A 15,625-nucleotide genomic window follows, 5' to 3' on the forward strand; every position below is an offset into this window, starting at 1 on the left:
AGGTGAGTGTACCTTGAATAAAAATTAACCTCATGACAAGACAAAGTAACTATGAATCCTACAAGAAAGTCTCATTCCCCCGTACCTACTATGTATTATTTTCTTTAAGGTAACTAACTTAAATATTTTTTCAACTTTCAGCTGTATCTAGACAATAAGATATAAAAGCTATCTCAATGTATTTTATTGTCAAAATTCAATATTTTCCAATATCTAAATTATTGCTATTATAAACTGTGGGCATTGACTTTCATTTTTAACTTAATCAGAGTGGAATAGAATGTTTGTTTTTAATTTTTACTTTTACACTGACCACATCACCCACTATCCCTCTCCCCAAGCCTTTAATACTTGGAGCAGCTGCACTATTTGCAGGCTCCAATTCTGCCAAGATAACCTACTTGTCCTTCCTAAAACGGCATTCTGTCTGGAATGCCTCCCTCCCTACCACTCATCCACTCTGCAAACAAATTTAAGCACCCTTGGTTTTCTGTATGTGTTTAACACTTAGAACTCTACATTCTTTTTCTAAATCAGTGTATTGTCTTGGACTTCCTGTGGTAGACTACAGGCGATCTGAGGGCAAATCCTGTGTTGTAGCCATTTGGTAACCCCAGAACCTAGCACGAGGTAACTTGCGCACAGGTGGCTCTCACACACGTTTCTGAATAGCTGAATCAGGGTTATCCTTGCTACACCAGGAAGCACCAGGTGTCAGAGTAGGCAGAGAAGGCCCTCATATATAACAAATGAATGAATAGGTGGATATGTGCCTTATTCCAGAATTTTTAGGAGAGTTAAAAGAATTTTCTAATATCAGAAAATATTAGGACATAATTATTAACCTTGTTAGCACTGATTGCGGTGAGGCAGAAAAAACATATTGCATACTGAATTATTCAAAATGCATATTGAAGTGTTCACAATGAAATGTTGTGATGCATATAAGATTACTTTAAAATACTTCAAGAACAACAACAAAAAATAGATGAAGCAGTATGGCAAAATATTTATTGTTATATGCAGGTCTGTGTATATTCTAGTCCAGTCTCACACTTAAAACATAATTGACAATATGACAAGAATATATTAAGAATCTAGAAATTAATGTGATAGACTTTAGGTATATCAATAGTAAATAAGTTCAACCAATACCCTAATATGAGTAGACTGACATGCTCAGGAAAGTATACTACAGTATAACTTAAAAGAAACTGAAAATGTTTCACAGTATGTTAATCAAAAGGCATTAATCTAAATTAGTTATGGGGTGCAGGGAGAAACCTCTTATTTAGAAATAATTTGTTCACATTTAAGAAAAAAATTTTCAAATACTACATGAGACAATGTGATTATTTCTATCTAGGGAAAATAAATTTTTCTTTACATATCTTCTTGATTACATGAACATTTCTTGTGATACATGTAAAACCAGTATGTTCACTGACATAATATAAATAAATTAATATTACAAAAGAGCAAGACTTACAGTTTAGCTATGAATATCTCAAGTCACAAACATAGAATATTTTCTTATGTTAATATTATAATATCTCTGGGTTCTTTTAAAGACACTAAGTCAACGAAGACTTCTTTCATAGGGCTCTTCTTCCCAAAAAAGATTGTCCTAAGGACAAAACTGCAGCAGATCCATCTTACAACTAATAGGCTGAGTCCTGGTTCCTTATCCGTATTTGTGTAACAAAGTTTATTCTGTATTCTTCCCTTGCCACCAACTAACCCAAGAAACTCAACTTCTTGGGTTATTAGCATGTTTTTCCTTGAAAGTATTTTGCCAACCCATTTGGACTCATTTTAATAGGATAAGGAAAGATAAAAATGCTTTATAGTCAAGGATTATTTTATAATGTGGTTCAGCTCTCTGTGGCAACTTTGCTTAGAAGAGATTGCTTCAGTTTTTCATTTGCTTGTTTTCAGTATCCAGTTAATGGTTTTTGTTTATCTTCAATATCCAATTTATGTTTTTATTTCCTTTTTTAAGTAAAAATAACTTTACCCATTTAGTGAAAAAAAAATTACTTATTTCCTTTTTTTCTTGCTCATATTCTAAGCATAAACCATGCTCTATACATCCCTACATATGTAGGAAAGCAATCATTCTCACTCCCGCCAGTTCAATTTTTAAGAGATTTGGGTAGGTTCAGAATGTGATTCCAGAATGAGCTCTTTTCTTCTTGCTTTGTTGACATCCCTGTGCATCTTAAAGACAATGATAACATGCACAATAAAGAGCGCTACTGCAAATATTGTGTCCACTCCTCCAGAAAGTTCTAACGAAACTAGATTATTCTCTGCACTTGTGTGCACGTCTTAGCTCTTCTTTGGCTAAACCAGCTAGCCAATGGTTACTAGCGTCATAATCAAAACTGTCAATGTTATATATGTGTGTCCTGAAAGTTAAAAAAAAAAAAAATTAAAAATTATTTTATTTACTGGTGATACTTAATTTTTGAGCCTCTATGTGACAAAAGAATGAGTAAGTTAATTTGGGACGCAAAACAAATGCAAAATTAGTAAATTATAGACTATGGACAATGTCTGTAGCCATAGCGGTAGCAATTAAACACCAATTGAATTTTTAGTTTCTTGAGATTAATAGTGGCCAAGTTAGAATTAATTAAGATACTTTCAGATGAAAAGTCAACGAAAACCCCATGAGAAAACTTATGCTACCTGTGGGTTAGAGGAAAGATTGGTCAAGAGAAGAAGACACTTAAGAAAGTTTCACAGTACATTTATATCAAGTTAGTTTTGTGAAATAATTTTGTATAACAACATAAAACAGATGTCTTTTAAGAACTATAAACATAACATAAAAACGATGCTTAAAACAAATTTTCAGATTTCCTAAACATACAAAACTCTAAAAGCCACCAGACAAAAGGAGAAACAATACATAGACCAATCATCTCATGACGCAAATAGTCCTAATGAAGGCATTCCTATTGAAAAGCCCTAATGTAGCATCCTTCCCACCATTCCCAAACCCAGTACTTGTGGCCTTATGAGCATCTAATCATTACAATAAACTGAGTACAAAGCACAAGAAGAGATGACGAGCATATCCCTGAAAAGCCAAGAGCTGGTGAAGTGTTGTGCTAACGAGAGATTCCACGTGTTAGTCAGAAAGGCAGACAACAAGTCTGTCAATAACAGAGGCTTACACTTCTATAGGGTCGCTATGAGTCAGAAGTGATTTAATGGCTTTTTTTTTTTTTAAACTTCTATTATCCACTAATAGTCATAGATAGAAGCCCTGGTGGCAAAGTGGTTAATAGCTCAACTGCTAAGCAAAAGGTCAGCAGTTCAAATCCACCAGCCACTCCTTGGAAACCCTATGGGACAGTTCTACTCTGTCCTGTAGGGTTGCTATGAGTTGGAATTGACTGATGGCAATGGGTTTGGGTTTTTTTGGTTTAGTCATAGATAAACCTTCAGCCAACTGTATTGACGGACGTTATGAAAATTATAGATATGTGATTGTATGAAACCATGTACCTTTTCTAATTTACCAGAAGGTCTTACTTCTGATGTACCACCAATCAAAGTTGATTTGTGACAGATAACACTGAAGCCTTGTTGTTCTCATATGTATGATAAGAGCTAAATAGTAGAGAGAGGAAAAACTAATTGAAGAATATCATTTTAATCTCAATGAAAACATGAAATCAAACATTTGCTTACAATGTCCATCCCTTTCATAAAGTAAAATGTACCATATAAACCGAGTACGTCTAAAAGAAGTAAATAAATCCTTCTGTAGGCAAACACAAGGATCACCAGATGAGGCTACATTATCACCATCACACTCAAATTTTTAAATTAAATCAATATGTAATCAGGAGAATCACCAAGTATACATAAAGTCAACTCCCACCCTAGACAGCTTACACTTAAAAAATGAGTCAAGTGGAGTGTTTTTTATGTGCACATGAAAAAGGCAAATTCCTTCTTATGGGTTTGCATGCAATTTCTTCTGATTCACAGATTGAGGAATTAGGTTTATTGCAAAATCCCAGTACCATTCAAACAAATATTCCCTCCTTCAACTTTCCAGCACTTTTCATTCTGTTAAAAATATCATGACCAATTTTCTGACCACAGTATATAAAGAAACTGATGGAAGCCAAGAGAGAGCACTTGGGGAACTCAACATATCCCACATCCCTCCTACCAAGTCCCAAGGTACTGGTTTGGGAAGGTGAATTGGTAACACTCTATTTCAAAAGGGGAGCTGGGATGAATGCAAGAAAGTACATAAGATTTGTGGTTTAGTTAATTTTCAGGGTAATTTTGCAGAAGCATCTCCATCAACTTGACACACTTTATATAACTTAGAGCACGTAGTTTTTTGCTGGGCTCTAAACCACATTTTTAAAAAGTTTCTGAAAAGTCTCAAGAGCAAGTTATATTTTATTACATTTCATTTTATAGTGCCTAACATATTTTGTTGACATTAAACAAAGACCTGTAAAAACTATTTAAAAAAACAAAAACAAAATGGGATCTAAAGGTCAAATATTTTTACTAAAAGATTGAACCATTTAGTGATTTAGAGTGTTACATACTTTAGCCTATTTATAGGCTTCAATAATATTGTCAATTTAAGGGGAAAGAAGATTTACAGACAGTGAAAAGTACACGGCTCACATCACCCAAAGAATTAAAATAGGCATTTTAGTAACAGCATTAAATATAGTTGTTCTTAACTAATTAATGAAAAAAATGGACAGGCATTAGGGAAATTTAGAAATAAGTCTGTATGGACTCCACAATAAGCTTTTCTAACAAAAGAAAGCTACAAAAGAGGTTTCAATTTAAATAATCCTCTTTTGTCTACAGGATTCATCAGGGCCAACCATGACATTTGTATTTAATGTATTTGAAATCAATGCTGATTAGATATTTCAAATAATACTGATTTTTTCTGTGTGTTGTTTTCTTAACATCTGAATGCTTACTATGTGCCAAGCAATGTTCTAACCTCTTTACAGACAGCACTTATTTGATCCTCACTAGAGCTGCATGAGGTAGGTACTATATTTCTCCCCTTTCACATGTGAGGAAACTGAGGCATAGAGAGTTGAGTTGCTCAGAGTCACACAGACCCCGGATGCCAACTGAGCAGTCAAGCCCCAGAACTCGCCTACGTAACCACTGGGCTCTTTTTGGCTAGATGTGGCATCCAGTAATAAATAAAACTCAGCAAAAGACCACACAGGCAATTTAACAATATATTAGAGGTTGATATTTCATAGATTTCTTTGCTTCTGTTCAACACACAGGTACTAAAATAAATTGTACTGTGTAGAAAAAAAGGTGAATTGATTGCAACAAGTGAGACTTTGGCTTTCAAATTACTTTCCTTTGAAATGTGGTTAGTGTCTTTGACTATATTGAGAAATTTTCTTAAACCACACAAACACATGCACACAGAGTCTGTTTATTCTGCATAGTAATTACAGGCAAAAGGAATGAAGAGATAGCACGTAAAAAAAAAAAAAAAGAAAAGAAAAAATGCTAAGACAGTTATCTACTGATATATTATCATGTTTTACTGAAAAGAAGATAAGAATAAATTTCTAAAAAATCATAAGAATTTCTGCTCACCCTGATTTTCCATAGTGCCAGATAATTTTGACTACAATTAGAGTACCAATTATTATAGTACCAGCAACCAATCCTTGAAGGGGAAAAATTTGATAACACAGTTAATAAAAACACAAGCAATGACATATACAATATAGTTTTGCAGTGACAAACATACTGGATATGAAGCAACTTGAAAAAAAATAGGAGACATGAATTACTTTTTGTATATGGCTTCCTTATATCATAAGTTTGACAATAAGCACTGGATATTACTTGTCCTTTTTTCTTTCAAAGAGAACTGAAATAAATACTTATAAATAAAGCATCACAATGCTCAAATAAAATTTGTTTGACAGGTTTGAGAAGGATTCTAAAGTGTTTCAACCTCACGATGCTCAATTTTAAATGTTCTGGCCACTCAAATATGATGACTGAATTACGTAAATTTACAGCTAGAAAGTATCTGAGAATTCATTGAATCCATCTGTCTCATTTTGTAGATCCATGAATTGAGTCTCAGAAAGGTGATGGTTACATACAGGTTCATAATAAAGATAACAGATATGCAGGCATTTCCCTTTCATAGGAAACACGCCCATACCATTCTCATTGGAGCAATAAGGGTATCATATATTTACTCTGCCTGTAGAATATGCTTTTTAGTGTTCAGTCTATTGTAGAGGAAATTTCATTTAGGAAAACTAATATATAATGTAAAATTAAAAGCACTATTTTGAGTCAAAGAAAAGGAAATAACTGATCAAATAAGTTGGTCAACAACAAATAATTTTTATAGCTTGCACAGTCTTTCTTCTCAAAACCATCCATTTGCTTTTTCCCCTCACCACCCTCAGTCTCCCTTTTGCTCTACACACTTCCCCCACCCAATGTCCCTGCATTCTACTCCTTTAATCTGTACTACAAAATATAGATGGCACTAGAAAACAACTGAAGCTAATTTGACTAATAATTGTACTGGGTTCCAGATCAGCAGAATTAGATGTCATACAATTGCACAGCCATATGGGTTCATGTTTGTAAATAAATTCTGGGTCTACTTAGGGTTCCAGAGTGAGCTAAAAAATTAAGACCCTTGGCCTCAGAGGATATCTGCAGACTCAATCCTGGAGCAAGCCTCCTTTTCAGTTCCTATGCTCTCCTGTGGCACTCCAGATGTGTTGATAAATTCAATCTCATTACCCAGAGTAGAATTTTTACATGTCTCTTTGTACTCTAATAACATCTATTTCCTTGCTGGGTAAATTTTTGCAGTATTTTACTCAACCAATTTCTTAACTGACTCCCTAAAAAAAAAAAAAAAGCCCAGTGCCATCAAGTTGATTCCAACTCATAGCAACCCTATAGGACAGAGTAGAACTGCCCCATAGAGTTTCCAAGGAGTGTCTGGCAGATTCAAACTGCCATCCCTTTGGTTAGCAGCCGCAGCACTTAACCACTATGCCACCAGGGACTCCCTAGTGCTGTATTATTAGCTTAGAAAGAGATTGTATCCATAAAATAAGTTGTGGCTTCTCATAAATTTTGGGGGTTTCTCTTCTCACTTTTTCCATTAATTTCAACATTTTCAAGTATTTCAGAAACATCCCTTTTAAAATTTAATTGATAAAATGAAGATAGTAATTCAAAAGTGACCCGGAGTATGTGGATGACAGAAGTAAAGGGCTGTTCCTGGAACACTGATCAGCAAATATGTGTAATTCTATAAGAAAGTTTGTGGAGGCTAATGATTTAACAGGAAACTGGAGAAAAACACAGAAAAATGAGAAATATAATGCAATAGCAATATAAATGTTTCCTCAGTGAATTAGTGAGATTATTATCTCTCAAATTAGAAACAGTACTTTTAGGTATAAAGGAATTGTTCGTGATCTCAAAATTCGCTTAGTATGTACAGAAAAGCAACCCAAAAGTGAATCAGTATCAATTGAAGATTTATGCAACTTGGGATAAATTAAATCATAAAGTTATGATTCCAATGTTCCTAATCAATAATTAAAGAGCTCTAGGGTACGAAAATTACACAATTTAACAAAATTTTTTTTTTCCAAGAAAAACCAAAACAACCCAAACCTGTTGCCATCCAGTTGACTGTTATTCATAGCAACCCTATAGGACAGAGTAGAACTATCCGATAGAGTTTCCAAGGCTGTAAACTTTATGGAAGCAGACTGCCACATCTTTATCCTGTAGAACAGCTGGTGGGTTTGAACCACTGACCTTTGGTTAGCAGATGAGTGCTTAACAACTCCGCCACCAGGGCTCCTTTTCCAAAAAAAGGGAGTATTTTAATAATGTCCCCATTGTATAGAAATATATTCACATACTATTTAAAACATTGTACAGCAGTTTGTCACCTATTATCTCATTTGATCACCTCCAACAACTAGAACCAAACCAAAAACCAAACCCACTGTCATTGAGTCAACTGTGCTTGGCAAGTAGTAGGAAGTATTTAGTATTTATTAAATTGCATTGAAGTATATCCTTTTGCAGACAAGAAAACTGAGGCCAAAAAAGTATAAGTCAAGCAGTTATCACTAGAGAAAAACTTATTTCTAATACCAGGTTCATGCCATGATTTTAATTGTCCATAGAATTCCCAATAAAAATACTTAAGCTTATTCAAACAAAATTTATATTAGACGGGTATTACACCACTATTTAGAATATCATCTCCATATCCAGAAGGACTCAAGTCATAATTGAAACTACAAGAGCTGGTTGTACATATAGAACTTTCAAATGGAAGGGAAGTGACAGTGACATCAAGTAATAAAAGACTAGATTAAATTTAGGAAGATGGGGTAAATTTCAAGGTAACAACAAGGAATGTTAACAAACCTATTCATCAAAATAAAGAAGAGAAACAAAGTCTCAACACACACAAAATTTAGAAAAATGAAAAAAAAAATCCACAAACAAAAGGATTCAGCACAAGTAAGAGGAACAAAGAAAACATCACTACTACCCAAAAAAATCACTACAAAATGACAGCAATAAACTCACATTTATCAATATTCACACCAAATGTAAATGGCTTAAATGCCCCCATAAAGAGACAGAGAGTGACAGAATGGATTAAAAAAGAAAACAGGACCCATCAATGTGCTGTCTACAAGAGACACACCTTAGATACAAAGACATAGGTATATTAAAAATCAAAGGGTAAAAAAAAGTATCAAGCAGACAACAACCAAAAAAGAGCAGGAGTGGCAATACTAATCTCAGATAAAACAGACTTTAAAACAAAATCCACCATAAGCGACAAAGAAGGACATTATATAACGATTAAAGGGACACTCCATCACGAGGACATAGCCATAATAAATATCTATGCACCCAACTACAGAGCTCCAAAATGCATAAAACAAACTCTAACAAAACTAAAAAAAGAAATGGACAGTTGCACAATAATAGTAGGAGACTTCCACACACCACTTTTGGTAATGGGCAGAACATCTAGAAAGAAACTCAACAAAGATACAAAAGATCTGAAGGCCACCATCAACCAACTTGACCTCATAGACATATACAGAACATTCCACCCAACAGCAGCAAAGTATACATTCTTTTCCAACACACAGGTAACATTCTCCAGAACAGACAGCATCTTAGGCCACAGAGCAACCCTCAACAAAATCCAAAACACTGAGATAATGCAAAGTATCTTCTCTGATCACAATGCCATAAAAGCAGAAATTAATAATATGAAGAGCAAGGAAAAGAAATCAAATACATGGAACTGAATAACACCCTGCTTAAAAACCAATGGGTAATAGTAGAAATCAAAGATGGAATAAAAAAATTCCTAGAATCAAATGAGAATGAAAACACATCATTCCAAAACCGTTAGGACAGAGCAAAAGCAGTGCTCGGAGGTCAATTTACAGCAATAGATGCACACATCAAAAAGGAAGGAGCAAAATGAAAATGTTAGCTATGCAACTTGAACAAATAGAAACAAAATAGCAAAAGAAGCTCACAGCCACCAGAAGAAAGGAAATAATAAAGATCGGAGCAGAAATAAGTGAAATAGAGAAAAAAGCAATAGAAAGAATCAACAAAACCAAAAGTTGTTTCTCCGAAAGGATCAACAAAATCAACAAACCACTGGCCAAACTGACAAAACAAAAACAGGAGAGGGTGCAAATATCTCAAATAAGAAATGAAATGGGGGTCATTACAACAGACCCAAATGAAATAAAAAGGACCATAACAGAATACTATGAAAAACCATAACAAATTTGAAAACCTAGAGGAAATGGACAAATTTCTAGAAACACACTACCTACTTAAAGTAATACAAACTGAGGCAGAAAATCTGAACAGATCCATAAGAGAAGATATTGAAGAGGTAATTAAAAAAAAAAAAAAAACTCCCAACAAAAAAAATCTGGGCCCAAATGGCTTCACTGGAGAATTCTACCAAACACTGAGAAGAGGTCACACCAGTACTACTCAAACTATTCCAGAACTTTATGAACTATGAAGCCAGCATAACCCTGATACCAAAACCCAGCAAAGACACCACAAAAAAAGAAAATTAGAGACCAATATTTCTCATGAATATAGATGCAAAAATTCTCAAGAAAATTCTAGCCAATAGAATTCAGCATCATATCAAAAAATAATATACCATGTCCAAGAGGGATTCATACCAGGTATGCAAGGATGGTTCAACATTAGAAAATCAATGTAATCTACCACATAAATAAAACAAAAGAATCACATGATCATCTCAATCAACGCAGAAAAGGCATTCGATAAAATCCAATACCCATTCCTGGTAAAAATTCTCAATAAAATAGGAATAGAAGGGAAATTCCTCAACATAAAAAAGGGCACCTATACAAAACCAACAGCCAACACCACCCTCAATGGAGAGAGACTGAAAACATTCCCCCTGAGAACAGGAACAAGACAAAAATGCCCTTTATCACTACTCCTATTTATCATTGTACTGGAAGTACTAGCCAGAACAGTAAGGCAAGAAAAAGAAATAAAGTGCACCCAAATCGTTGATAAAGAAGTAAAACTGTCTCAATTTGTGGATGATAGGATACTATACATAGAGAACGCTAAAGACTCCACAAGAAAACTACTGGAACTAATAGAAAGATTCAGTAGAGTAGCAGGATACAAGATAAACATACAAAAATCAGCTGGGTTTTTATACCCCTAAAAAAATAAAATACTTAGGAATACATAACCAGGGATGCAAAAGACCTGAACAATGAAAACTACAAAACACTACTTCAAGAAACCAAAAGAGACCTACCTAAGTGGGAAAACGTACCATGAATAGGAAGCCTCAACATTGTGAAAATGTCAATACTCCCCAAAGCGATCTACAGATACAATGCAATACTGATCCAAATTCTAATAGCATTTTTTAAAGATATGGACAACCAAATCACCACCTTTATAGAAAAAGGGAAAAGGCCCCAGGTAAGCACTACTGAAGGAGAAGAATAAAGTAAAAGGACTCACACTACCTGACCTCAGAACCTACTCTACAGTCAAAACAGCCTGGTACTGGTACAAGTACAGACACATTAACCAATGGAACAGAATCGAGAATCCAGATGTAGATCCATCCACCTAAAGTCACTTGATCTTCAACAAAGGCCCAAAGTTCATTAAATGGGTAAAAGACAGTCTTTCTAGCAAACGGTGCTGGCAAAACTGGATGTCCATCTGTAAAAAAAATCAAACAGGACCCATACCTCATACCATACACAAAAACTAATTCAAAATGGATCAAAGTCTTAAGTATAAAACCAAAACACTATAAAGATCATAGAAGAAAAAATAGGGCCAATGCTAGAGGCCCTAAAACATGGCATAAATAGGATACAAGCCATAACTAAAAATACACAAACACCAGAAGATAAGTTAGATAACTGCGAATTCCCCAAAATTAAACACTTATGCTCATCAAAAGGCTCCACCAAAAGAGTAAAAAGGGAATCTACACACTGGGAAAAAAATTTTGGCTATAACATATCCGACAAAGGTCTAATCTTTAAAATCTATAGGAAAACCCAACACCTCTACAACAAAAAGATAAATAATCCTATTAAAAAATGGGCAAAAGATATGAACAGAAACTTCACCAAAGAAGACATTCAGGTGGCTAACAGACTCATGAGGGAACGCTCACGATCACTAGCCATTAAGAGAAATGCAAATCAAAGCTACAATGAGATACCATCTCATCCCAGCATTACTGGCACGAATTAAAAAAACAGAAAATAATAAATTTGAAGAAGCTGTGGGGAGGCTGAAACTCTATGCACTGCTGATAGGAATGTATAATGGTACATCCATTTTGGAAACCAATATAGCACTTCCTTAAAAAGCTAGAAATGGAAATACCACATGATCCAGCAATCCCGCTTCTAGGGATACATACTAGAGAAATAAGAGCCATTACATGAATAGATATATGCACACCCAGTTCATTGCAGCATTATTCACAACAGCAAAAAGACAGAAACAATGTAAGTGCCCATCAACAGACGAATGAATAAACAAACTATGGTACATACACACAACAGAATACTATGCAATGATAAAGAACAATGATGAATCTGCAAAATATCTCACAACATGGATGAGTCTGGAGGGCATTATGCTGCGTGAAGTAAGTCAATCACAAAAGGACAAATACTGTACAAGACCACTACTGTAAGAACTCATGAAAAGGTTTACACACAGAAAGAAACAATCTTTGATGGTTATGAGGAAGGGGAGGGAAAAACACTAACTAGACGATAGATAGTTGGTAACTTCGGTGAACGGTAAGACAGTACACAATACTGGGGAAGTCAGCACAACTTAACCAAGGCAAAGTCATACAAGCTCCATAGACACATTCAAACTCCCTGAGGAAGCAAATTACTGGGCTGAGGCCTGGGGACCAGGATCTCGGGGGACATCTAGCTCAACTGGCATAACATAGTTTATGAAGAAATTGTTCTACATCCTACTTTGATGAATAGCATCTGGAGTCTTAAAAGCTTGTGAGTAGCCATCTAAAACACTCCACTGGTCCCATGCCATCTGGAGCAAGGGAGAATGGAGAAAACCAAAGACACATGGGAAAGAGTAGTCCAAAGGACTAATGGACCACAACTACCACACCCTCCACCATGCTGAGTCCAGCACAACCAGATGGTGCCCGGCTACTATCACTTACTGCTCTGACAGGGATCACAATAGTTCCAGACAGAGCTGGAGAAAAACGTAGAACAAAATTCTAACACACACACACAAAAACCAGACTTACTGGTCTGACAGAGCCTGGAGAAACCCCAAGAGTATGGCCCCTGGACACCCTTTTTTGACTCCAGGAATTTTTTTATTCCATTTCTGATTTCTTCTATTACCCAGCGGTTTTTAAGAAGGGTGTTATTCAGTTTTCATGTAATTGATTTTTTTTCCTTACTTTTCATGTTGTTAATTTCTATTTTGAGGGCATTGTGGTCAGAGAAGATACTTTGTATTATCTCAGTGTTTTGGCTTTTGTTGAGCGTTGCTCTGAGATCTAAGATGTGGTCTATTCTGGAGAACTTTCCATGTACATTGGAAAAGAATGTGTACTCTGCAGCTGTTGGGTCGAGGGTCCTATGTACATCTATGAGGTCAAATTGGCTGATTGTGCTCTTTAGCTCTTCTGTATTTTTGTTGAGTTTCTTTCTAGATGTTCTGTCCTTTACCGAAAGTGGTGTGTTGAAGTCTCCTACTATTACTGGGGAACTGTCAATTTCTCTTTTCAGCGCTGTTAGTTTGTTTTATGTATTTTGGAGCCCTGTCATTGGGTGCGTAGATGTTTATTATGGTTAAGCCTTCATGATGAATCATCACTTTAATCATTATATAGTCCCGTTTGTCTTTTATGGTGGATTTTGTTTTAAAGTCTATTTTATCTGAGATTAGTATTGCCATTCCTACTCTTTTTTGGTAGTTATTTGCTTGATACATTTTTTTCCATCCTTTGATTTTTAATAAATTTACGTCTTTGTTTCTAAGGTGTGTCTCTTGTAGACAGCATATTGATGGAGCCTATTTTTTTTTTTTTTTAATCCATTCTGTCAGTCTCTGTCTCTTTACGGGTGCATTTAGGCCATTTACATTCAGTGTTATTATTCATAGGTGTGAGTTTATTGCTGTCATTTTGTAGTGTTTTTTTTTTTTTTTTTTTTTTTTTGGTGCTAACGTTTTCTTTGTCTCTCTTACTCTCCTGTGATGAGTTCCTTTTGTTTGTGGATTTCTTTTTCATTTCTTTTGTTTTTGTAGATTTTTTTATTGAGACTTTATGCTTTTCTTCTTTATTTTGATGAATAGGTTTGTTAACTTTCTTTGTGGTTACCTTGAAATTTACCCTTATCTTACTAGGTTTGAATGAGTCTATTATTACTTGGTTTTTTTTTTTTTTATCACCTTGCCTTCCTCTCCATTAGAAAGTTCTATACCTACACTGTTTATTCCCCCTTTTATTGTTCTGACGTTGTTGTCATTTACAGGTTAACCTCTCTGGTTCCCTGTCGCAATTGTTTTGGTTTTGGATAGTCCTTGAGAGTTCATTTCCTACATTGGTGTCTGGCTGGTACAATCCTGAGTCCTAGATGCAGGCTGTGGTCTGCTTTTTTTGTTCTCAGATCGAGGACTCCCTTTAATAATTCTTGTAGGTTTGGTTTGGTTTTAAATATTCCCTTAATTTCTGTTTATCTGAAAATGTCCTACTTTCACCATCATATTTGAATGAAAGTTTTGCAGAATAAATTATTCATGGTTGGCAATGTTTTTCTTTCAAGGTTTTATGTATATCATCCCATTGCCCTCTTGCCTCCATGGTTTCTGCCAAATAATCAGAGCTTAGTCTAATTTTTTCCTCCTCTGTATGTGACTTGTTTTTCTCAAGCTGCTTGCAGGATTTTTTCTTTGTCTTTGGTTTTAGCAAGTGTGCTTATGATATGCCTTGGTATTTTTCTTTTGGGGTCTATCCTATATGAGGTTCATTGAGCTTCTTGGATGGTCAGCTTTTCATCATTCATGATATTAGGGAAGTTTTCTGTCAGCAATTCTTCAATGATCCTCTCTGTGTTTTCCGTTTTCTCTCCCTGTTCTGGAACTCCGATCACTTGTAAAGTTTTGATTTTGATTGTATCTCACATAATTCTCAGAGTTTCCTCATTTTTCTTCATTCTTTTTTTTCTGATTTTTCCGCAGAGTTGTATTCACATGTTTGTCTTCAATTTCACTGCTCCTGTTTTCCATCATTTCAAACCTGCTCCTCAGTCCTTCTATGACACTGTCCATGTCTGAAATCTTGTTGTTTGTCTTTTGAATTTCTCATCATTGTTTTTGTATGATTTCTAGTTGTATTTTCCATGAATTTGGCTGCTTTTTCCATAAATTTGTCTATTTTTTCCTCATTTATGTCTGCTTTTTGCTTCAACTCTTGGATAGCTCTGAATATTAGAGATTTGAATTCACAGTCAGGTAGTTCTAGTGCCTTTTCTTCTACTGGAAAATCATCTGGTGTTTTATTCTTGATGCCTACTGGAACCATCCTCCCCTATTTTTTTTAATAAAAATTTTATATTTTTCTAAATTATTTTTTATATTTATATTTTATTTTATATTCTTTTGATATTGTCTGCTGTCTTTGGAACACTCAGTAGTAATTTTCTTCATTTCTTGATTGCAGATTTATTTTGTCCTGGTTTTTTGTTTTATTTGGTTGTGTCTGAGCAGGTGGGCTGTGCATTCTTTGTTGTTTGCTCATCTGTAGTTGCAATACTTTTCACTTCCTTGTTCAATGGGTGGGGCCAGTCACTCAGCTATAGTGCAGTAGGGCAGGTCCAGCTGAAGGGGAGGAGCTGGGATGGGTTGTTTGTGGCACGCACTAGGGCTGACAGGGCAGACCAGGTATCAGTGCCAGGCAGGTTCTGGTAGGCTGTGCCTGTGCTGCTCAGAGATGTGA

General features: G+C 35.2%; 1 protein-coding gene across 10 annotated transcripts in view; it reads right to left on the reverse strand.

Moving 5' to 3' along the window:
* Positions 1–985: 985 nt before the first annotated feature.
* CD55 (CD55 molecule (Cromer blood group)) overlaps positions 986–15,625 on the reverse strand; it is a 44,967-nt gene continuing 30,327 nt past the window's right edge. For 3 of the 10 annotated variants that reach the window (XM_023548380.2, XM_023548379.2, XM_023548388.2), the window contains 3 exons: positions 7,852–7,896; positions 5,632–5,704; positions 986–2,411 (listed from right to left, as the gene is read on the reverse strand). In XM_023548380.2, the coding sequence (XP_023404148.1) occupies positions 2,306–2,411; positions 5,632–5,704; positions 7,852–7,896 (224 nt within the window). In that variant the 3' untranslated portion in view covers positions 986–2,305. Of the gene's footprint in view, positions 2,412–3,519; positions 3,625–5,631; positions 5,705–7,851; positions 7,897–15,625 lie in introns of those variants that run through there. The other 7 variants (XM_023548382.2, XM_023548389.2, XM_023548381.2 and 4 more) reach the window with 6 other exon arrangements.

This window comes from Loxodonta africana, chromosome 20, assembly GCF_030014295.1.
Source record: "Loxodonta africana isolate mLoxAfr1 chromosome 20, mLoxAfr1.hap2, whole genome shotgun sequence".
Lineage (NCBI taxonomy): Eukaryota > Metazoa > Chordata > Mammalia > Proboscidea > Elephantidae > Loxodonta > Loxodonta africana.